This window comes from Leuciscus leuciscus, assembly GCF_965113295.1.
Source record: "Leuciscus leuciscus genome assembly, chromosome: 22".
In the NCBI taxonomy this organism is placed as follows: Eukaryota; Metazoa; Chordata; class Actinopteri; order Cypriniformes; family Leuciscidae; genus Leuciscus; species Leuciscus leuciscus.
The window spans coordinates 33,087,495-33,112,527 of record NC_138746.1 but is presented as its reverse complement, the minus strand read 5'-3'; the positions used below and the strand labels follow the sequence as shown (position 1 = coordinate 33,112,527).

Sequence of the window (25,033 nt, the reverse complement as noted above, 5' to 3'; positions counted from 1 at the left end):
ATTTTGAGTGCTTGTGTAGTGTAAATCCTCCCAACAAACAAGCTGATCATTTCAGCAATAGTTCCGGGTCGTGCTTCATCACATTCTGTTTGGGAAGTTGCAAATGTGTAACTCTATCAAAATACGCCATGACATAAGCAATTTATTATTGTTTTGAAGAACAAGAAACTTTGTTTTTCTTTTGTGATTTCATATTTCATGCTTCAGAGAGTTTAATATAAAGCCTTTTCACAAAGTTCACAGACATGCATGTCAATATTTCAAAGGGAAATGTGTATCTCTATAAATCCCTTCACACAGATATATTGTATGATCTTTTTTCTTTATTATTGTGGCATTTAGATACAATTCTGTGAAGAGATTTGCAGATTCCCAGAGCGAATACTTGGAATTGTGATTTCCAGATCTGGAGAAGTCATAGAAATGACATAATCTTTTAATAATAAACTGCATAATTTTTCACCTATATATTGCTCTTTTCGAGAGATTATATAAAGTCAAAGTCTTGTAGTAGCATGTATGTTACAAATTCTGTTGAGGGTCGTATTGGAGAAATTTACACACTAATACTGTAAGTATAATTGTTTAAATAAATCAAATCAGTTTGTGCTTGACATACGAATATACATTTTCCCCATGGGTCTTCATTTAAACGATTTGATCATGAACGCCTGAAAGCGTCTTAGAAAAGTCATGGAAATCCAATGATCAATCAGTATGTCTGGTAACCCTTGTTTTGACAGTTTATTTTTGTTTAGTTGGTCTTGACATACTTTTTATAGTTGAACAGCAACTTGATTCCAGACAAAAGATGAACTCCTGTGTGCTTCCATCCTTAGAGACTACAAAGAAAAAGATGAAATCAAGGGACTGATCCAGGAACAGCTCAACTCTCTTTCTAAGTATGTTCACTCCCAGAAATAAGCACAGCACATAATTCTGTAATTCAAGTATGGTATTCAAGGCCATTTCTTTGCCTTCAAAGAAGTACCTATTAATAAAAGCAGGAACACAATGATCCTCAAATAGCTCACACTGTTTTATGTGACGAGCTTTTTAAAAGCGCATGCTGATGTTTTCATTCTGGGTCATGTCTAACTATTTTTTTCTTTTTTTTTTCTTCCCACTCAAGTGACATCAAAAGCGTTCTCCAGGACCCAAAGCTGAACTTGCTGCAACGCTGCCTCCTAGTGTCTCGGTAAGTGTCGGTTCAGCAGGGTTGTGCACCAATTTAATTGAGAATGCATTCCAGTTCAGCTTTAAAGGATTAGTTCACTTCAGAATGAATATTTCCAGATAATTTACTCACCCCCACATCATCCAAGATGTTCATGTCTGTCTTTGAGGAAAACTTTCCAGGATTTTTCTCCATATAGTGGACTTCAGTGGGACTTCAACTGTTTGAAGGTCCAAATGCCAGTTTCTCTACACGATCCCAGCCGAGGAATAATAGTCTTATCTAGCCAAACCATCTGTCATTTTCTACAAAAAGATAAACATTTATATACTTTTTAAACACAAATGCTCGTCTTGCACTAGCTCTGCGATGCGCCACGCATTATGTAATCACGTTAAAAGGTCACCGTGTTTAGTTTCACAAAGGTAGGGTAGGGCCAAAAACTCCATCTCATTTTTCCTACAAATTCAAAATCGTCCGAAAAATTCAAAATCGTTGTTTTACCCTTTTTGTAAATGGCGTTTGACGCACGTTCGCTTTGTAGACACAAAACACGTTCGCTTTGTAGACACACGTGACCTTTCAACCTGATTACCAGAGCTAGTGCAAGATGGAGAAAAATCCTGGAATGTTTTCCTCAAAAACCTTAATTTCTTTTCGACTGAAGAAAGAAAGACATGAATATCTTGAATGACGTAGGGGAGAGTAAATTATCAGGAAAGTATAATTCCCTTTAAATTAAATAGAACCCTGCTGTATTTGTAAAGATTTTCTAATTATACGCATTTAGTTGTCCAAGCACCTTCACTTTGTTGTTGTTGTTGTTTTTGCCCTGGAGTTCCTCTCATTATTATGAATATTTCATCAGGCTGTTTGGTGATGAATCAGACCTTCAGTTTTGGACGGTGGCTGCTCATTACATCCAGTCCTTTTCTCCGAGCTGCCAGCCCAGCGGATCTGTCCCAGAAGGCCAAGCGGCAGCTGAGGGCCCCCAGAGCACCCCTGGGAGCCACCTGGACATCTGCCATGACACCCTCTGTGAAAGCTCCTTCTTCCAGGTATGAGCTGCTGACATGTACTGAACAATACATGAATATGAGGATTATGGAAGAGGATATTTACTGCCTCAGAACCAAGAATGCTGTGAGTCCTTGTTGCAATAATTTACACATTCATACATAGTGATTGTGAACGAGCACCGATTTGCCTGAGATTTTGGGCTTTTGTTCAGGGATTTCCATTAACTGTCGCAGAGTGGAAAATCTGTGGTGGAAGAGTGCAATGTGTGGGCATTAGAGACATCCATTTTTTCCCTGTTGTTATTGTTGTTTTTTTTACAGGGTGTTACAGCTGTTTGATAAGATTTTCACATATGTATAGTTATTATTATTGCTCATATTATTAATGGTAGGGATTTAAACAGTAATTTGTAAATTGATTTGTTTCTAGTTTTCAATACAGATTCCTGGTTGACCATTTCTCTTTTACGTCTACATGTACTTCCTGTTCACTAATAAAAAGAAAAAAATTGCTTGTTTTTTTTCTCTCCATGTCAATCATATGCACCCAATAAAACCAACTGTTGTAGCTCATCCACGTTGTGTGCGCTAAATAGATGCTGAACTCAGTCAAAACGTGACATCGGAGAAGCATTAATTAAACCTCTGTTGCGGTCTCTGATTTCGGCCCTCCAAAATCGCTTCATCCTAAAACTAAAAATAGCCGTTTCTGTCAAACATTTTCAGTAGACAAATGTTCACTGCATCCCTAATAGAGACACTTTAGACATGTACCGAGCAACCACCCAAAACACCCTACCATTGTGCCAGCATGAGAGAGCACACCTCACATCTACTGAATGTGCTGTATTTCTATTCTACAGTTTACTGGATGACATTAATGGAGCATCAGTAATTAGACTGGGATTTGAAGTATACTAGTAAATTTATGACACAATGATTCTTGAGAGGTCTTCAGAGAGAGAGAGAGACTCTGAATATTAACACCGCAATATTCAGCAGGACTTTAGGGGTTTAATTATAATAGCCAGTTATTCTTCCTTAATGGAGAGAGACTGTCATGCTGAGTTATTTGTAAATAGTGCAGTTTACACCTAAAATTAAAAACACTCCATTATACAGAACTCATTTGCTTTATTGTGAGAAAAAAAGTACATTATTGCTGCACCATTATCAGCAGTAAACCAAATATGTTTTTTTCATTTGTGAGTGCAAAAAAAGATGCCACAGTATGCATTACTCCAGCAATAATGTTGTCGTGTGATCGCCAGGGCGTTGTTATACGGTTAATAAGGAGATCCATGTGGTTATTGAGTATTCTGTGTAGTTATTATGGTGTTGCTTCAGTATGTGGGTTTTCTGGATGGTTGCTAGATAGTTACGTACTGCTCCTGGTCACATCTGTCTTATATTCCATCTGACGTCCACAGTGCCATAGATTACCAACCCTCTTTAATAATCAATGACTTCTGATCACTTTGTGGCTGCAAACATGGGCCTGTTTTTTCAGCGTTGTTTCATGAAATTGTCTGGTTAAAATGAGGATACACATTAGATACACATTAACTTGAACATTTATGTATGTAGTACTCCATACGTCATTCAACTTTTTTTTACATTTCTTCTTTTTTTATTTCAAAAGAACAAGGAAAATCCAGTTTTTGTTTTGATTATGCCAAAAATTGCTGCACCTCTTGATGGAAATGACATCACAGCATTTATTTCCATCAAAAAGTGCATCAATGTTTGGTGAGGATCTTGTATTGTCAATGCAAGAGTCCAGCACTCTGTAAAGTCTCCTCCAGCACATCCCAAACACTTTCAGTCAATTTAAGGTCTGCTCATCACAACCATTCTTTCACAATCTGAGCCTGATGAATCTTGACATTGTCAAGGCCAATGATCAATTGATCAATGATCAATCAAAAGGCCAACATCAATCTTGGCCATGATGTTTCTTCATACATGATGTGTCTTCCTTATATGGTTGTTTAAGAAATGAAAAGCTACACACTCCATCAATTAGAGTTAGAAGAACTGTTACCAAACGTGTAACACGCTAGAAACATAATAATCACTGCAATAATGATCAGCTGGAAATGTTGACCACAAACACAGAGGTTTTTCCAGATTGTCCGTCACTGCATTCTCTCTGTGTTTAAGATTCTTTGGCGCATCACTGAAACTGAAAGTAACTCAGTGCCGCTAAACATTTACTCTTTGAATTCTTGCATTGACTAAAGGTTTGCTAAGAAGTATTTCCTACTAAAGCAAGGTGGTATTTGACTCTGGTTAAGCGTTTCCATAGCAGACTGGTGGGAGTGGGCTTGGATGGCAACATGCCCAGTGCATTATGGGTGTTGAAGTTTTCCTACTTATTTGTCATTTTTCTCTGACTTCGCTCTTCAGGTTGCACTGATTTCAAGTTTTTTTACTGTAGAAGTTTTATTGAAATCCAATTTTGCCAGCAGTAAAATACCCCTTTAAGGGAAAATGCATTGAAGAACTGGCCTTTCATATTATAACAGATTTGAATTTCGCAGAATGCAATGAGACTCTAGACTGCGTAAACCCAGCGTGATCTGCTGGCGATTTGATTTCGCCCTGCAGCTCAGGCTGGAACCCTGTACATCTATCTCTGCTGCTTCCTTTACAAATTTGCGGGAACCAATCACAAACTGGCTTATCCACCTGGCGCGCTATTGGCGGGTTTAATCCAATCCAATTCCCGGGCCGTTACGGCTCTGTCCAATTCCTTTAAACCTCTCGACGTTGCTCAATGGCTTCTTTTTAGCAAACGCTCGAGTGGGTGTAAATACCACTAACTTTCATGTTGTTGTTTTTTGTGCATAACCTGCAAAAATCGCTCGACTCCATTGCTGCTTCTGTAAACCGCTGATCAACACGTTTGGTTACACGTTTCCTGCCTGGAGTTTTCGCGTCGCTCTGCAAAGTACGTTAGCCGGATCATTGGTCTGATTGGTTGAAGGACTATCCAATTGTGTACAGAGTCATTTGAACTATGCCCGTTGATCACACCTCTTGTGCAGTCGAAAATACAGAGCTGACTCCCCAGACCAGTGTTCAGTCTTAAAAGATTGAGCTTGGTCTGGTGACAGCCAGACTAATGAGACTCATCTGCAGGGCCCAATTAGCAAAGTTTGTTTTTCCAATATGTGGTTGAGAAAGCTGTCCGTCTGAAAATGTTATGCTTCTAACAAGCATGTATTTAAAGACACCATCTATATTTCATTATTTGCTGATTTCCAAGATACTGTGAAATAAAGCTGGCTACACGACTTTCAAAGTGGCTTTGTAAAATCACCCTGCATATTTTAGCTGTTTGTCTAACGGAAAACTGAAAAACAGCATAATGAAGCTGTAAGAGTCGGGTGTCATTTGAAGTGTTAATTGATAATTAAAATTAATCTCTGCCTGTTCTCTAGTATTAACATAAGGGGAAACAAATATGACTTCCCCCTGAGGGATCAGTAAGGTACATCTATCTTCAGAAACATTCTCTCCACAGGGGAGCAAGAGTTAGAAAAGATTTCAGTCCTGATTGGGCTGCTTACAATCTAAATATGGATTTGATCTAAATACCTGATCTAAATATGGATCAGATCAAAACAGGATTTTTTTCATTCTTTTGAAATATAAGTTCTCCTCAAGCAGCAGAAATACGCCTTCATGCAACGCACATTCAGTAGATGTAAGTGTTGTTCACATCTCAATATATTGACCTGAGTTCTGTTTTCGATCATGCACTGTGCATGTTTTTGATGACTTGAGATGAAAGCAAATGCACTGGCTAGTAATGTGTCACAGTAATAATATTACTTTCCCCAATAATGATTTCTGTAATGAACTACTAACATTTTTGTATTTCATTCAGAACATTAATTTACGGAACACAAAATGACATGCCAATCGTATTTCTTTCTCTGCCATTTAGAGGTTTCAGCTGGAGCGAGTTCGTCTACAAGAAGTGAAAAGGTCCAGCTATGAACACACCAAAAAGTGTGCTGATCAACTGCTGCTGCTGGGACAGGCAAGTACCTGCACAGTGCACACTTCTGATGGAGTTTACATCACGTCATTATCAAAAAAAGAAAAATATTTGTTATATATATATATATATATATATATATATATATATATATTTATAATAAACAAACAGGTTGCCGCTTTTTGCCGTCTCTGTTTCCTTTCAGTGAACTTATTTTTGGAGCAAAAATGCAGCATATAGTCGCATAGTTTTTTCTTTTGTTTTGTTAATCTGTTAACTCTTTAAGGTAAATATACAGTATTTGGTGTATTTATTTCCTTTTCTCCAAAAATATGTCCTTTTTTCGACACCCAAGCGTCTACAGTCGACACTTAATAATCTTTATAGTCTAGCACTGCGTCTACAGTCGACAACTGACTTCGAGTTGGACGACGTCTCGTCCCTTTTCCTATAACACTATCAAAGTGTCTAGTAAGCTTCCCTTACTAACCTGCTGCGCAGCAGTAACTAGACAGACTCCAGACAATGCCTTCGAATATGCTTTACGCAAAAGAATCAACCAGCAAAAAGAAACAACAGGTTTTATAAAATAGGAGCATGGCAAAAATGACATGAAACATTACTTAATTTCCTTACAATTTGATTGGTTCTTCACATGCAAACCCTTCTGTTACTAGGTAGAAGCAACTTAGATCTCAAATCATAAAAAAAAATGGAAAAGGTTAGAAGTTCAGTTGATTACTCAATATGTCATGAGACTATTCTAGACTGTTATATTTTTGTTATTACATGGCTTGGTTGAATTCTAATGTAGAATGCGGTGTGTTATTTCTTGATAACAGACGCTGCTAAGTATAACACACCGTTGCCATGAAAAACAGAGCGTTGCTATGGACGCAGGATTCTAACCGTAGATACGGAACAGACTATTTTCTTTAGCGGAAGCAATCCGCTAAAACCAATCGTTTTTAAATCAATAAACTCCTTTTTAAATCAATATTTTGTGTCAAATCATTGATTTATTTGGTAGGTAGCCATGTAATAAGTGGGATAATGTATTGCGAGGCGGTTGTTTTAGCGAATAACAACCCCTTCAGGCTGATTCAAGACCCCGACGTGAATCAGCCTGTCAGGGTTGTATTCGCTATAACAACTGCCTCGCTCTACATTATCCCTTACATATTGTCTAGCCAGCATCTCAGAATTTTTCACTGGTTTCGACACAATCTTCAGAGTACATTTTGTTCAAGTGGTGGAGTGTTAGGCCTAAAGGAGAAGTAAGGTTAGATGTTAGAGTTATGATTAGTTTGATATACAGTTTATATATATATATATATATATATAGTGATGGATTTTTTATATATATATGTATGTGTGTGTGTATATTTGATCCTGTTTTTGAGAAAAAAAACGTCTCGGTGAATCAAAATCTGTGCAATCACATACTGTCTGAGTTGGTACTAACCTTGAATTTGAATTTACTTCGCGACTATTAAAAAGTATGTTCTATATAGTATGTGTAACATAGGACAAAGAAACACAAGTGATTAATGAAAACAAACTTAAAAGTCCATGAACTGAATTAAATTTAACGTAACGGTGACCGAATGATTGTGTGTAGTATGAATTAAATTCTGACATACTGCATCCGCCATGTTGTTACTGTCACGCAGAGGTGGATTTACTTGAGTACTGTACTAAAGTACACTTTTTGAGTATCTGTACTTGAGTATTATTTTATCTGGAAACATTTACATTTGAAAGACAAATATCGTACTTTTTACTCCACTACATTTCTGTCAAGGTCCTTGAGTAGAAAGTAACGTCAGTCAGGGGATGATTTTGGTTGCAAGGGTTGCATTTTGGTTGGAAATGAAAGTCGGGTTGACGTCAGAACTCGACTGATGTTGGTTTCTGTCTGTCCAACGTTGGAGATTAACACGTTCTGACATCAACTTGATTTTCTCTTTCAACGTTGGGTTTGGTCTTCTAAATGCACTGCCATTCACATATCCTCTCCCGTGGCCTTATGGGATAGTAAAGTGTCCATCGAATGCACACCTCAGAATCTCAACGAAAGTCGTCCGGGTACTTTTCACTAACTGTTGTCGAATTCTGCTGTATGCAATTCGGACATACTACTCTTCTGGCGTACTGTTTTTCACATACTAGGGAAGCAGCGTGTGTGTCTGCAGCACGTGTGCGTTTGTCAGTAGACCCTTCTCGTGATTGCAGAAAGAACATGTACAGGAGGAGATTATTCACTAATGAATTGATTGCAGATGATGTTGTTCACTCAGATGGATACAAATGCATTGGCCGTTAATATGCCTGGGCGGCTTTAATGGTAAATGGTTCAGTAGTTGTTTTTCCCCATGAACAGCACACCTCACACATGACCCTGTTCTGCAGTCTCCTGCCGTCTGCAGGACCTGTGGGGTGGAAATCCATCATTCATAGCTGTCCTTTCAAGAATGCTTTAGAGAGTCGTAAACTATGAGAACTGGAGAACTGTAGTATAAGAAAAACTAATAAGAAAGTGTATTTAGTTGAAAGAAAAGAGAGATTACTAGTGATCTCAAAACTGAAGGTAAACATAACATGATTGATTAAAGCCTCTGAAAGTCGTGCATTAGAGTCGTATTACTTGTATCTAATATGGCCAACCGGGATATAACATCAATGTTCTATTAATTTAAAGTCCCCCTGTGGTGAAAATCAAGCTTTTAATGTTGTTTATAAGTCTATGTGGTGTTTATAATATGCTTTAAGACAAACCATGTGCAAATTTATAAGTCACTACCATTGCTGAGTAACCAAAGACAGTCTCAAAAACGCGGTTTGAAATCGCTTGTGTTTCTGACGTCACAAACTACCTTGTAACCAATCAGATCAACGTGTGATCGTCAACGAGTGGATCTCTGAGCTGAGTGAGTGAGTGGAGGCGGGGCTCATTTGCATATTCATAGCACCGCGTATACTAAATGAGGCAAGGGTGTAGAGTAGTGGTGCACGATATATCGGCCGCCGATATAATATCGGCCGATATGGTAATTTTTTTACACATCGGTATCGTTCCGATGTCAAAATATGGCCGATGTGAACAGGCCGATATTTGACATGTGAAGATGAAGTTGACGATGCTGACTTGATCTTAGCAGTAGTGAATGTGCCTGAGATAAATACACATTTCATACAGATGACATAAGCAGAGAACAGTCTGTTTTCTTTCGTTTTGAATTGTTCTGTTTAAAAATAGACATTTCAAGCTTTCTATATATGTCTCCGGTCTGTAAGGCAGGTAGATTTCGGTTCATTTATGAGACACGCTCCAGGTTCACGCGCCCTCGCCTCCGTGTCCTGATTAAATATTTTCTACTATATTTACTTCTTATTTAATTCAATCCAGGCAATTGGTTGATGAAACATTTATCAAAATTAAGATACAATTAATACAAAACGAAATTAAATTTAAAGACAGGCTTTTTGTGCTTTCTGTTTGAGGTCTCTGTGAAAGTTTTAAAGCAGTCTTAGTGGCGCTTTCAGAGCGCTCAAGTCAACTGTCCCGTCCGTAACATTGTTAACGCAGTCCAGTGCGACTTATGTTTTTTTCCTCTTCATGACACATTTCTGACTGATCGTTTTTTGACTCGTAGATATTTGAATATATTGCTTGATATTTCATACCCGTTCGAATTAGATTTTTCTCAAAAGTGACAGCACGTGTGATTTGTGGATTACTGATAAGCGCGAGTCTGGAGAAACAGGCGTTTATTGATTCATTCTCAGTGTTGAGAAACGTAGCCTTCATGTGTTACGTTATTGTATTAATAATAACTAAAGTAGCCTACCTAATTATGTTACATATTTATTTTGTATGAAAACTAGCGCGTTCGTTACTTATGGATTAAAAAGTAGGCTACCGTTGTATCAGTGCTGCGCTCTCTCTCTCTCTCACAAACACGGACGCGCGCACACACAGAGAGAGAAGATAATTGTAAAATGAAAAATTGACGGGCTAAGTTTAAATTTTGTTCTTGCTTGTTTTTTTTCTGTCAAAATATCAGAAAGTATTTTGTATTATCCATCCGTGTTTTTAAAATTCGTTAAATGACGGACGTTTTACTGTTAACACAGCCCATGTCGGATTCGTCTTATAGCCTAGGCTACTTGTTATTATTTTTAGAATGATTCGTTATGCTATTATTGGACTCCTGTCTATTCATTGTCAACTGTTTTCTATAAATATGTTTGTATTGGCTAACATTTATTCAGTTAATGAGTGTCCTGTTTAAAATGTGCAATGTTCAAACGCAAAGACAGCACGTCACAAATAGAAGCCCTTTTCCCTGTGGTATTTTTTTAGTATCATATTTGGAAATTGGAATAATAAATAAAGTAGCCTATCTTAATTTTACACAATGTTCCTGTTTTTTTTTTTTGTTTTTTTTTACTGTTTTCTAAGGGTTTCTTAATTTTAGACAAGTTGACCAGCACACATTACTGTATATGCAATGCAGTATAATGCATGTGTGTCGTAGTGACATATTTTGCACACAGGTAAAGGTGCCCAATATCAGTCATTTCTAAAGAAAAAAAAAAAGTGTTTTGGAAAATAGCTCTTTATTTGATAATCATTAAAATTTGTTTTCTATACAGAGATATCGACATCGGTAAATATCGGTATCGGCCATAACAGCAATATTAATATCGGTTATCGTTATCGGCCACAATTTTCACATCGGTGCATCACTAGTGTAGAGTTACATTCAAGCTATTTTCAGGCATGAAGCTTTTTTTTTTCTTTTTTTTAAGGAAAAAACACTTATTTATGTAATTTTGATAATCAAAGACGAGTTTTAAGGGATAAAATGATTGACTACATGGGGACTTTAAATTTAAACCCTATCAGTTGACTAATAACGTTCAGAATAAACAAATATTTTCTCTTTGTTCATCAGACGGACCGTGCGGTGCAGTTGCTTTTGGAGACCAGTGCAGATAACTCCAGTTACTACTGTGACTCTCTCAAAGCCTGTCTGGTGACCACCATCACCTCATCCGGCCCGTCTCAGAGCACAATTAAACTGGTGGCCACAAACATGATCGCCAATGGCAAGCTGGCAGGTAGGGTGTTACGTGTGTGAACTGTATGATTATCTTTCTTCTATAGAGCACTGAAGGAGTTTGTCCATGCTCTCTTCCATACAATGAATACATGCATTTATTAATTGCTGTAAACTCCAAAAAGAACAAAAAAGTATGATAAAAACAGTTTGTACTACTTTTTCACTATATAGGATACAAGCCATATGACAGCATTATGTGAGGAACAGACCAATATACATTATTGTGTTGTATTCTGGGATTGCCTTATCGATAAAAGATACAGCACATAGTCAAAACATGCTATTCATAAAGAAAAATGTATTGCAAATTTTGCATGAAGAAATGTAACCTTTTGAAATTACTAAAAAATATTTGCATTGTGATACATACATATATATATATATATATATATATATATATATATATATATATATATATATATATATATATATATATGGACATTGTAATATGTCTAGACTTTTTAGACTTTCTAGACTATTTGCTTGTTTGTTTGTTTATTATTTTGTTAGGGTTTGTGTTAATGGGTATTAGTATGAGCTTATTAACTCATAGAGACATGTCAAAAGCACATCAGCCCTATTCTACACAAATGCTTCTGACTGTGTTTTATTCTCTCACCTTCTTGACTCTTAGAGGGTGTGCAGTTGCTCTGCCTGATTGACAAAGCGGCGGATGCTTGTCGTTATCTGCAGACATATGGAGAGTGGAACCGTGCCGCATGGCTGGCCAAGGTACCTCAACCAGACACAATCTAGAGCCGGCTGATATATCAACTGTTCAGGATATATTCACTGTGACTTTACTTGAATTGATTAGTTCATATCCACAAATAAAATATTTTGAATCTACAGTACTTATACATATAGAGCTATACATTATATCAGTTCCCAAACTGGGTGGCACATCCGAGTTATTAAAAGGGTGCGGGGCAAGGCTAAGGGATATTGTACAGTCAGAACATTATGCAAAAGAAACCTCTTCTGGGTGATACAAGACCACACTGCCAAATTATCCTCCTTATTATTCGGCTACTTGCCACATTAGTAAATAATTGACATTTTATTTCCTCAGGATGACTCGCAGTCTGTTATCAGATGTAGCGGTTGTTGTCGTGGAATAATGGTGCGTTCAAGCCATGTCGAAAAGGCTATTCACAAGTTGAGCGCACATGAACACCACCACAAAGTCATAAATACGAGTGGGAAGCTTGGGATTTTAAGCCCCGAGAATTGGCGGCATGTCAGTGAGAAAAATGGTAATTAGCAGTGATATTATCAGGCTTTTTAATTTCCAACAAAATTAGCTAATTCCATGCTCAAAATATAATTGCATTGTAATATAACAATATAATATGTAATGATAAAGTTTACAGCGGCTTTATAAATTAATAAAAAAAGTTAAAAAGCAAAACACGCCTGATGCACAATCTTTGTTCTTCCAGAAGTAGAGTTTAGTCTAAAACCCTTGCTGTTTTATTGTGCAGTTAATTAAGAGAAGGTACACTACCATCTTGCTTCGACAGGAGTGACTTAAACGCACCTGACGTCGTAAACACGACTTCCCAACTCATAAATACAACTTCCCAGGAGGACTTGAACGCACCATAACAGACCACTAGACCGCACGATTGAAGAGCAGTCATTTAACAAGAACAGAACAAGAACAGAATTGAGTATTGCAGTATTGCGTGTAAAAATGAATGATAAGAATGGATAGGACTGACAGTGCCAAGTAAACATAAAGCAGACGATGAATTTACTTTAAACATCACGACTACCACGACATGTCTACACCAGAAGCTTGCGGTGATACGCGACCAAAGCAAATAAAACCCATTATAATCAGTGATGCTGTCTACACTGGACGCGGCACGACGCAACTACAGATTCTGACAGTAAACTGATGCCCTGTTCGGTTTCTGACGTACTCCAACTTCTGACACAAAGTTCAAACGTATTTGCAATAGGGGTGTAACAATACCCTCAGGTCACGATTCGATACATATCACGATACTGAACTCACAATACGATATTATTGCGATTCTCCAAGTCATATGATAAAAGGTTAACAACACATTTACTGTTAATTAAAATGCAAAATTTGGTATTACATTGTGTGTTGAAGTGAATAGGCTTGGATTTGGTGCTGGAAACCCAAAGCACAGGACAATAGAGACACCAGAATAAACATATTCATGATTCTGAAGTTGAAAACACAGAATTATTTTAGACGAATATGCTTGCACTGTTTCACTGACTAGATATATTTAAAATAATGTAGGCCATTTTTTACTGGTAACATCAGACATTTAGCATTATTAGGACCCACAAATATTCCCCCATTGCATTATTATACATTATATTCAACATTATATATAGTAGTTTAATGTAGTACTGACACTAAAACTTTTTTTATTATGGGGGAACTATACACGATACATATTGTTGCATTTTTGTGTTGCGCTATATTGTGACACGATATATTGTTACACCCCTAATTTGCAACATTCACTTCATCCAGTGTAGACAGCCTGAAGATGAGAAAATATGACAAGACAAATGTGATTTGGCCCTCAGCTTTACCAGTAAAACGGTGGGTAATTAAGAGAGGCCACAGTGTGTTGCGTGCCGTGACTCAAAATATGCGCTTCTGACAGTATGAAGCGGAACAGAGAAGCCTGTTGCAGTACTGTATAATGTTATAAGTAAATCCTATCAGATTTTGCAAGTAAGGTCATGTCTGAGAGTGTCTTTATGTGGATGCATGCAGGTTGGGGGGCTTAAAAAAAATGTTTCTCTACAAAAGGGGGGCCGGCAGTAAAGGTTTGGGAACCACTGCATTATATAGAGCTATAATAACCAGACTTTTGACTGGTGACAAAAAGCCTTTGCAGCTTTTTCTGGCCCAAAGCTACCTGCATGTATTTAGATAACCAACCACAGGTTTTTTTTTTTTTTTTTTTTTTTTATGCGGCAAACAGATAAATCTCAATTTGAGGGTGCAACAGTACTAGACGTGGGAAGTGGCAAAGTGTGCATAGGCTTTGTGAGTTTCCATTACTCTAAAGTAACAGGTGCACATTATTTTATCTAATGGACTAATAAAAAGCCTTCCTCCTGACACTGGAAAATAATGTGGGAGCCAGACAATTAGGTTGCAGTTTGTTGTGATCAGTATGCATCAAACAATCTATGAATTCTCTCTCTCTCTCTCTCTCTCTCTTTCTCTCTCTCTCTCTCTCTCTCTCTCTCTCTCTCTCTCTCTCTCTCTCTCAGGTGCGTCTGAACCCAGCAGAAGGTTCAGATGTGCTGAAGCGCTGGGCAGAGCATCTGTGTTCTCCTCAGGTTAATCTGAAGTCAAAGGCCATCCTGGTCCTGCTCTCATTAGGATGCTTTCAAAAAGTGGGCGAGATGCTCCACAGGTGGGCATTGCTTCTCCTGTTCGATTTGTTTTTGTTTTGCCCCATTCAGTGTAGCATGTTGCCCATTTGATATCTGTTGTGGTTTAGTTTATTTACTCCCACAGGAATAATCTGAAATAAATAAATATATACATAAATAAACAAAAAAAATTCATGTTGTTCCAAAACCGTATGGGAATTTCTTTCTTTTTTTTTTTTTACACAAAAGGAAATGTTTAGCAGAATGTCGGTATGGCATCGATTACATCAAACTTGACACAGCATATGCCAGGTTTTGAATGTGCAGAAATGTGAATGAGATTTCAGAACTACAGCAGAGAGGAAGATTATCAGGGAATAGCAGCATTCCCTTTAATTCCCACGTTAATTTTGATCTGCTCTTCACTCAAATATATTGTCTTCGGAAGATTATATTATATATAGATTATAGTACATTATGGTGTTTTTTTGGGGGGAAGCAGCATGATAATTCTTCAGAACTTTTCCTTTGTTTGTTCTAAAAGTCAAATGGTTTTGGAATGACATGAGGGTAAATAATTGAGTGAACAAATCTTTTAAAATTGCATAATGAATTTTTAAGTGAGATTTTTTTCTCAATGTGTCAGTCAAAATGATGCATTTTTTCCAAACACATACAATATTGACTGACATATCCTTTCCTAAACGTCATTACATTTTGAATGTGCATGATAAATGACACAATGCTCAGATATTTCTCTAATACATCTTTACATTTCCTGACAGCATGAGATATTTCGACCGTGCTGCACTGTTTCTCGAAGCCTGCTTGAAATATGGTGTGATGGAGACAAATGACGACGTTAATATCCTTCTGATGCATCTTCCAGGTTTTCAAACAGCAGAATGCAGCAGGGCTCTATTGAATTTAAAACTAATTTTGCATGATTTTTTTTTTTCTCCATTATTATTAGTATTTTATATACTTTTTTTTTTTTTTTTTTTTTTAAATAATAAAGACCCCATGAAGTAATTTAGATCATGTCTGTTAGCTTTGAGGCTATATGTAATGTTCTTCTAAATGTTGACACAATTTAACTAGATTAACCTCTTCAACTCTGCCATCCTTCCCAGTCTTTCTCTTCGACTGTCTCATTTAAAGTAGATGACTCTTAAAGGGATAGGCTAATCTTTGAGGGTCTAAATAAATGCAGTTTTGGCTTCCACTTTTGTAACCGAAGCTTGAATGTCTTTTCCCATGTAACGTGTAAGTCATGGTCCCACTGCGGCTAAATACTCTCAAGCTCCGCCTGCTACAGTAGCCACGCCCCCAGACACACGCTATTGGTTGAGCCTTTGGTTCACCTTTAAATATGTTTTTTGAAATTCAAAACACTGGAAAATGGACCACTGGCTTACAAGAAACACTTTGCTTAAGTGTCTTGGCATCCTCTTAAGTTTCCACATACTTTTAAGGGTCAGGGTAGGTTGTATCGAGATAACGGTAACTTGATCTTTTGAACTTTTTTTGTTTTTACTTGTGTTCATTTCTGATTCCCAGTCTTCCTTAACCACAGCATCTCCACATAAGCTCATAGGTGCTGCGTTTGTGGACTACGCTAAGCTGCTTCGCTCCATCGGGCTGAAACAGGGCGCTGTGCTTTGGGCGTCTCGGGCTGGAGAGAGAGGGAAGGAGCTGCTGGATGAGCTCTCCCAAACAGAGGGAATGGGACCAGAGCCCAGTCCCAGTGAAGAGGAGGAGAAGGAGGTGGACAGACCTCTTCTCAACATAGACTGAGAGAGGATATGTGATGAAAACCATAAAAATCAAGATGCAATATCTTCAAATCTCGTCCTTATAACACCCTAAAGCATGCAAGTAGTCAACAAACACAAACACTCATATTTCCATGTAGTTTCAAACGGTTTCATAGTTGTCTTTTAAGCCTCTGCGCTGGTTGTGAGGTGTGTTGTATCCGAAAACATTCCCTTAACATACGTTATCCTGCTGTAATGTGTTCCAAACCTGTTCTTGTAATTATTTTATTGACCAAAATATATATTTTCATGGTGATTTAAAACAAACCAAAATAATAGTAATGCCGATAATTAATAAAAACACATTTTAAGAACCTTTAAAACGGATTATTATGTGTTGGACACTAAAAAAATGCTTATAATTTCAGATTAGGAAACCAGAAATAGAAAAGAACTAGATGAATCTCATGAAACACGTCCAGTTTCCCGCCAAAATCCAAAGAAAGCACTAAGCTATTATATTTTTCAAAAGATTATTTATTGTTATATTAATAGTCATGGCTGTGATGGTTAAGATAATCACAGGAATTCAAACCTTTGAGGTTTATTGTATTTCTCTCAGAAAACAAATGATTGTATCTTTTAGTCTTTAGGGGTACGGCAGCTTGTCACTGGAGCTCCTCTTTAAGGGACTTGATCTCTGAAGCTTATTTACCCCTTAAAATGTGCATTTTAGTATATATTACTACACTAAGGTACTAAAATGCACCTTTCAGGGGGTAAATAAGCTTCAGAGATCAAGAGGTTCTGCTCCAGTGACAAGCTGCCGTACCCCTAAATATATAATTTGACACTTTTTTTTTTTCTGACAGTGTAATTATTAAACATAATATATAAAAATCAGTGCTGTAATACAGGATTTAAATCTGCATAAATCACTGTCAAATTACCTGTATGTGTGTGTTCTTTAAAGGTTTCATTAGCATCACATTTTGGGTTACATAAATGGTTATTATGATTATTTGATAGTTAAATGGTTCCGATTTAAATAAAAAATGAAAAACAACAAATTCATAATTCATCCACTCCTTGTGTGATATAAAGTGCTGTTCCTTCAGTAATGTTGCATATGTTGTATATTGGTTAATTTTGTAAAATAGTGAATTTGCCCCATATTTGCCTCAGCCATTAACTTAATTTTGTTGTTGGATTGCTCATGCTGTTGTTTGTGTGATTTAATGTAGACAGTTTAAGTGTGATGTGGTGTTTTGTTTGTATGATGTTTCCACATGGCTTCAGGTCTCCAGAGAGTTGCTGTATTTGGATATTATTGTCCGGTTGAAATGAGATATGTCTACAAACCCTTCATTTTTGTGATGCCACCATTGTGTCTGTGATTTAAAAATGAAAGTATTTTTTAATGACTAATTCCTTTGTTGAATTATGATTGTTGGAATGCCCTGCCTTGTTTTGGTAGGCTATTGTGAGTAATGATTCTTGACTTTATCCTTTAAATGTTCCTATGTAAACATAAGTAGTGTGAGCTTACTGTATGGATATAGGCCTACTGCATGTATATTTGCAAAGTAATAAATACAGCCTGTACCATCCATTTAGATTTTCTCTATATTTTCCAAACATTTTTATCGTTTTATTATTATTGTACTTTTTATTATTAAAATAATCTACATTTCAGTTTAATTAATGGACCATGTTTCATATGGAAGAAGAAGACAAATGCTCATGAAACGAATTAATCATGTCTGACTGCGAAGTTATACTTTTGCTTTTGTGTGATGTCAGTAAATCTGGGACGCGAGTAAATAAAAAATACTGCGCCTTTAAATTCACAAACACTGCTTAGTTTTTTAGGATAAACTTCTCAAACAAATATGCCCACTCCAGCTCTGTGCTGCCTGCTATTTATCTGTAGTGATGGGAGAGAAACAGTGCTTTTAGAAACTCTGAATCAACAAGCATTTGATTCGCAAAATGATTCGGTTTCAAAGCGTACTGACGACACCTGCTGGTCAAGAAAATACACCAACAATAAAACAATAACGCGGGCTAAACTTGCAGAATGGCGCCTTTTATAAAACAATTTCACATATTTGTTTTACATATATGACGGAACAATTTTGTTTCTAAATTAAAGTCAAACAATCTGGCATGTTTGAAAACAAAGTGGGAGGGATTTTTAGACACACATCGAACATTCACAGGTGCACAGGTTATGGTATAATGCCCAAACTATTGTTGAATATTATTTAAACTAACTGTGGCATTTATATATATACTTAAATAGAACAGAGACAAAAAAGCGCATATTCAGAGAATAGCGAATGTAAACTAACGTGACGCTTGTCAATAACATTAAAAAACTACAATCCCCAGAGGGCACGGAACTTCCGCCATCTTGATTAAGGCGGTCCACAGACAGCAGACTCAGAGACCCGTGTGTTTGTTTTAATGCACTGCACATCCATAGAGGTGAACTAGGAGTGAAGTGTGCTGGTGTTTTACATCCCAGCCGCTGGACGTGCTTAAAGCCATGGCCGAACCGATACGTGCTTTGTGCCATGAGCTTATAAAGGCTGTGAATGTGACGATGGAGGCAGCATCCAGTCAAACATACCGCCTGGAGGCCCTTAAGGTGAATTATCCTCTATCAAATACGATTAAACGGTTATTAGGAATTCCGTCTTGGAGTTGCTTGGTTTATTATTATTATTTAGAAATTATTATAAAATGAATCGCATTTTTTATGGCATAAACATGCTCGAAAACTCATGAAACTTTGCACATTCGTCAGGTGTGGGTTTCAGAATCAGGTGTGGCAAAATGGCTCGATAGCGCCACCTACAAAATTTCAACGAAGCGCCCCTCACGCTACGTTTCGCGTAGGTCTACGAAATTCTGTACATATAATGTGCCACTAATACCTTCAAAAAAGTATATTGGAGCTATAACCCCTAAACGCAACAGGATGTCATCCGTTTTTAATTTCTAATGCAGTTTTTGCCATTTCCCGGTGTCGTACTTTAACGAACTCCTAAAACATGCAGAAATACATCACGACCTAAACGCAAACCATTTTGGAGTTCAATAACCAGATTGAATGGAAAGAGGTCTGGAGTTTACCAACTGTCTCACCAATAAAGTTAAAGAAGTTACGGTATGTGATGAAGTTATTCATTTGATTTCTCAAGATTTTTCAGAGACATGGGATTGGAATTTTTGGGATTTACATTGAATACCTAATATTTAAACTCACAATTTGAAGATCCGGCTATCTGGTTAAGATTCTTATTGTGTAAGAAGAGTTTGGAGCAAAATTTGGTGATTAATTTAATAATTATGAATGGGAAATACTATACAGCCTACACAAAGAAAAATGAACAAATAATAAACCTTATAAAGTTTTTTATAATTTTCACAATTTTCATGGCCCCCCAGAATTATTTTGTTGTATGAATATATCTGAACGTGCAATATGTCAAAAGAAAGAACAGACCCTCTGCTTTCCTGGGACCTAGGAATAGACTTTTGTCCACTGTAGTGGACATTATATTTTAGTGAATTTCTCTGACACCATGTCACATGTCACAACCTGGGTGTCCTGTAAAGAGCACATTCAGGGCTTTTCAGAGATACTAAATGTTTGGAGGTTTCACCATGAAAACAACTTCTCCTTGGTCTTTAAAAATGTCTGACATTAATTTAGAGATCAAATGTAGCATATTATGGAAATATGATAATATATTGTAATTATAATTTAAATCGGACTACTTTTCAAATTGTATTTCATAAACCAACATCTCAGGAAAACGTTATGGGGTTTCAAATCAAAAAATGACTTTCTGTCACAGAACAGGGTGTTGATTTCATACGTGTCCACTGTAGAGACATCAGGACTTACATCATGTTTATCAGGCATTTTGGGAGACACCAAGTGAATATGAAAAAAAAAGTTATACATCAATATTCCTATGAAATATTAGATATTATTATTAAAATGTTGCTATTATTATTCCAATTATTACACTTCTTTTTTCATTAAATGTTGCTCCAAGCACACATTAATGTGCGCATTAGATACAGTGTAGATACATTGCATTAAATGGGAATATTGATGTATGGCCATTTTACCCACATATTGCATAAAGTAAAATGGTGCATCAATTAATTCCGTTATATAGTTGAGAATCATCTTTATACAAATTTTAGTTAAAATAAATCCTGAAACCCCAACATTTATTGGTGATTGAAAAAAAAAATCCCATTGTTTTTGCCTATACATATAATTTCATGTCATTTTATTTTTCAAATAAAACTGTTGTCCACTACAGAGGACATAGCATAACATATGAATAAAAAAAAAAAAGTTTTTTATTTTTTACCATTTGTTTCTTATGCTCTAAACCAGCCATTTGGTCCGTGAGGGTACTGCAGGTGGTCCGTGGAAAGGCTAAATAAAATAATCTTTTTTTTACCTTCATTTTACCAGGAAATTCCCATAAAAAAAGAAAAGTAAAAAGAATATGTAGGCCTATATTGATATAACATTTTAATTAAATTGTCAAGTTATTGTGTGATTACTAAAATAGCCTAGTGGTGTTCGGCCGACATTCAAGTTCAGTGCCGTTAGAACCACAACATTGGTTCGGTGGATAGCAACAGGTTCTCTTACGAGAGGTCTCTCGTACTGCGTAAGATATCTTACGCTAGGGGAAAATCCTTTTTCCGCGAGATATTGAAGCCAAAAATTATCCTTAATTTTGTAATAATGCAAAACGCGTTGCAGCAGCAATGCAGACATAGGCGAGACAGCTCGCGCGCCTATTGGCTGCTCTGCGGCAACTGCAGCAGCCTATCGAGCGAGGCCTGGCGTGACGTCAGACCCAATCAGGGCACTTCGCGCCCGCTGCGTCACGTCCCGCCGAAATGGGCGTGGTCTAGGCCTATAAATATCGCTCGCAGGCAGCTATTATCTGATTTTTCATCCTTCAAGCGAAGCACACGCATCGCTGGAGCTGGATTAGGAGCCGCGCCGTCGAGAGAGAGCACCTTCAGCGGGACGAGTCACTGAAGTCGCTGGCCGCGCCGCCTTCCTGCCTTCCTGCTGCGCTTTCCGGCGCTTATATCCTTCTCTTTATTACACTGTATTTCTGTGTGTGTGTGTCGCCGCCGCGACACACATTTCTAAAAGAGCTAGCGTCTTTTTAAAGATGCCTTCCTGCGGCTCGTGCAGAGCCACACTCAGCGACGGGGACCGCCACGTGATCTGCGTTTCCTGCCTGGGTGAGGAACATGCAGCTCTCGCGCTCGCTGACGGCGGATGCCCTCACTGCGAGCTGATGGCAATGGCGACTCTGAGGACTCGCCTAGCCGTCTTCACCGAGACTGCTCCCCCGCCCGCCGCGGCGTCGCGCCGTAAAAAGCGCCGTGCCCAGCGGGCCCCGGAACCCTCCCTCAGCCGCCAAAGCTCGCCGGTTCGCCCGCTTGCTTCCCCGGCTTCTTCTGTTTCGCTTCCTGACGGACAGCGGCCGCCGTCTGCCGCCGCTTCCGTTGATATCGCGGATGAGGAAGCCCTGCTGGGAGAGGATGATTCCTGCTCTATCCTGGCGTCAGGCAGTGAGGATTGGGCGGGCTCTGAGGACCCCGCGCCCCCTGCCCGCACTTCGTCAGGCAAGAGAGCTTCCATCGAGACGGAACTCATGCGAGTACTCGCACAGGCCGCGGCGAGCCTCGGCCTCGAGTGGTCTTCGCCTGAGCAGCCCGCTCACAACCGGCTGGATGGATTTTTCCTGCCTGGGGAGCGCGCTTCACCTGTGTCCAGACCGGCGCCTTTTCTTCCTGAGTTACACGAAGAAGTCGCCAAGTCCTGGAGCGCCCCCTATTCTGCTAGAGTGCGTCCTGCTGTTTCTTTGGCATTCTCCGCCGTTGACGATGCCAAGAACAAAGGATACCTCTCGCTGCCGCCGGTTGAAGAGGCGATAGCGGCCCACTTATGCCCGCCCTCCGCTGGACGGCGCGCTAAGCCGGCCCTACCCTCTAAAGCTTGCCGCACGACGTCGAGCTTGCTCCACCGCGCTTTCTCCGCCGCCGGGCAAGCTGCGTCAGCGTTGCATACCATGGCAACGCTCCAGATCTTCCAGGCCGATCTCCTCCGTAAGCTGGATGAGGAAGGACCTGACGCGATCTGCGTGCCGGACTTAAGGAGTGCCACGGACCTCGCCCTTCGTGCTACTAAGTCCGCAGCGCAAGCCATTGGACGGACTATGGCTTCTCTCACCGTGTCTGAGAGACATCTATGGCTGACGCTCTCGGAAATGGCCGAGTCTGAGCGCACCGCGTTCCTCGACGCCCCGCTTTCCGCCGCAGGCCTCTTCGGATCCTCCGTCAAAGATTTCGCGGAGAGATTCGCAGAGGTACAGAAAGCGTCTCAGGCTATGAAGCACTTCCTCCCGAAGCGCTCCAGCTCTGCAGCAGGCCGTGCGAAACCGTCTGCTCAGAGCTCACAGCCACAGCCACCGTCCACCGCCTCCACTTCACAGCGCCGCCAGGCCAGAAGCGCGAGACCGCGCTCCCGCTCATCCGGTCGCCGCCCCGCAGGACGCGGCCCGCGACCTAAGGTTACGGTGAAGCCCGAGGCCCCGAAGTCGTCCTAGCACAGCTAGGAAAACGACGGTGTTCCAGTCCCGCTGCGGCCGGACTCACACCAAAGCTATTCGCTCGTCCAGTTCCAGAAAATGTGACTGTTCCAGTGTTTTCTGCAGCCAACAAGTCGGTTCTGTCACCCGCTTGCCTGCACACAAATGCCGTTTTCACGGCTACCCAGATAAATCCCCAAAAGAGCGTATTTTCTGGTGTCCCGGCCACGGCCGATGGTGTTTCGTGTGTAGTAAGAATGCCCACTGCCCAGTGCCCATCCCTACACATAAGCACAGCCTGTCACACAGGGCTCGCGCACATAAAACCGACTCAGGTCGGTTGCGCTTCAAACATGGTGAATGTGCCCACTACCCAGTGCCCACTAACACCACGTTATGCATGTCTCACAGTTTCTGTAAAAACGAAACCAACGTGCACTCGCTTCACGCAAGCGAACGATGTTTTCGGTGTGATAAATGTGCCCGCTGTCCCGCGCCCACATCCACACATAGACATGACAGTTCCCACGGGAACCGCCCAGCCCTCCCCCTCGCGGTTAACCACCGTAGAGGAGTCGAGCGCGGGCAATCTGCCCGCTGTCATCAGCGCGCCCCATGCCTCAAATGTCACGAGCGACACGCTTGTGTTACAGCACACAGAAGCTTCTCCATCGCTGAGCGAGCGGAGCGCGCTTCGTATTCGACCCCTAGCTATCCATGCAGACGCATGGGCAAAGCTGCCCGGGGTTTCGAAGTGGGTGCTGAACATTATAAAAAGAGGCTATTCGCTGCAGTTTCGCCGACGCCCTCGCCGCTATGTGGCGCGCGTCGAGACCACGGTAAAAACAGAAGTAGCACATCTACTTCGAGCCGAAGTGACGAAACTATTGAGAAAAGGGGCCATAGAACCCCTCTCTCAAGATCAGAGCGAAGGAGGGCTATACAGCAGATACTTCCTGGTACCGAAAAAAGACGGGGGTCTCAGACCCATACTAGATCTAAGGCAACTGAACAAAGTGCTTGTGAAGCGACAGTTCAGGATGCTCACGACCAGGCAAATCCTTGTGCAGATTCGCCAAGGAGATTGGTTTGTGTCAATAGATCTGAAAGACGCGTATTTTCAAATACAGATAGCGTCACGTCACAGGCGATTTTTGAGATTCGCCTTCGAGGGCCAGGCATATCAGTACACAGTCCTGCCGTTCGGTTTGTCCCTAGCACCCCGTACATTTACGAAGTGCATGGACGCGGCGCTCGCACCCCTCAGAATGAGAGGCATGCGAGTGCTGAATTATTTGGACGATTGGCTGATTCTAGCGCAATCTCGCGCAGTGCTCACAGAACACACGACCATTTTACTCGATCACCTCGAGGATTTGGGTCTGAGTGTCAATTGGGCGAAGAGCTCCCTGTCACCCAGTCAGAAAATATCTTTCCTGGGCACAGAACTGGACTCACTATCCATGATAGTGCGACTATCACAACAGCGCGCGGTAGACATTCGACGCACAGCGAACTCTTTTCGCTGCGGCGCGTCTGTCCCGCTCAAAAGATTTCAGAAGATGCTAGGTCTCATGGCCTCAGCATCGTCAGTACTCCAGCTGGGTCTGCTCCGCATGCGCCCGCTGCAGTTTTGGCTGAAAGCGCGAGTCCCACGCAAAGCGTGGGCACCCGGTTTGCTTCGCCTCAGGGTCAATCAGAAATGCGTTACAGCTCTGAAACCCTGGAAAGCGAACGACTGGTACCAATCAGGTGTAAGCCTGGGGACTTCCTCGAGGGTGAAAGTGGTGTCCACGGACGCGTCCACCTCGGGATGGGGAGCGCTGCTCGAGGGCAGACCGTTCTTCGGCCAGTGGTCAGAACGGGAGAAGCTCCTGCACATAAACTGCCTCGAAATGCTGGCAGTAG

General features: G+C 40.0%; 2 protein-coding genes and 1 long non-coding RNA gene across 3 annotated transcripts in view; 2 read left to right on the top strand and 1 right to left on the bottom strand.

Annotated features, from left to right (window-relative positions):
* The window catches only part of wdr11 (WD repeat domain 11), a 101,309-nt gene extending 83,227 nt beyond the window's left edge, over positions 1 to 18,082 (top strand). The window contains exons 21-29 of the mRNA XM_082154597.1: positions 840 to 902; positions 1,133 to 1,198; positions 2,046 to 2,235; positions 6,152 to 6,247; positions 11,167 to 11,332; positions 11,969 to 12,066; positions 14,611 to 14,756; positions 15,501 to 15,583; positions 16,304 to 18,082. Of these exons, the coding sequence (XP_082010723.1) occupies positions 840 to 902; positions 1,133 to 1,198; positions 2,046 to 2,235; positions 6,152 to 6,247; positions 11,167 to 11,332; positions 11,969 to 12,066; positions 14,611 to 14,756; positions 15,501 to 15,583; positions 16,304 to 16,512 (1,117 nt within the window). The 3' untranslated portion in view covers positions 16,513 to 18,082. The remainder of the gene's footprint in view (positions 1 to 839; positions 903 to 1,132; positions 1,199 to 2,045; positions 2,236 to 6,151; positions 6,248 to 11,166; positions 11,333 to 11,968; positions 12,067 to 14,610; positions 14,757 to 15,500; positions 15,584 to 16,303) is intronic.
* Positions 1 to 25,033, top strand: part of LOC309487074 (exportin-5-like) — a 449,972-nt gene that overhangs the window by 354,050 nt on the left and 70,889 nt on the right. The window contains exon 2 of the mRNA XM_082154599.1: positions 18,949 to 19,125. Within this exon, the coding sequence (XP_082010725.1) occupies positions 19,024 to 19,125 (102 nt within the window). The 5' untranslated portion in view covers positions 18,949 to 19,023. The remainder of the gene's footprint in view (positions 1 to 18,948; positions 19,126 to 25,033) is intronic.
* LOC309487135 lies at positions 2,520 to 4,623 on the bottom strand. The gene is made up of 2 exons (XR_014201776.1): positions 3,756 to 4,623; positions 2,520 to 3,672 (listed from the first exon to the last, which is right to left on the bottom strand). It is a non-coding gene; the product is annotated as an uncharacterized lncRNA (long non-coding RNA).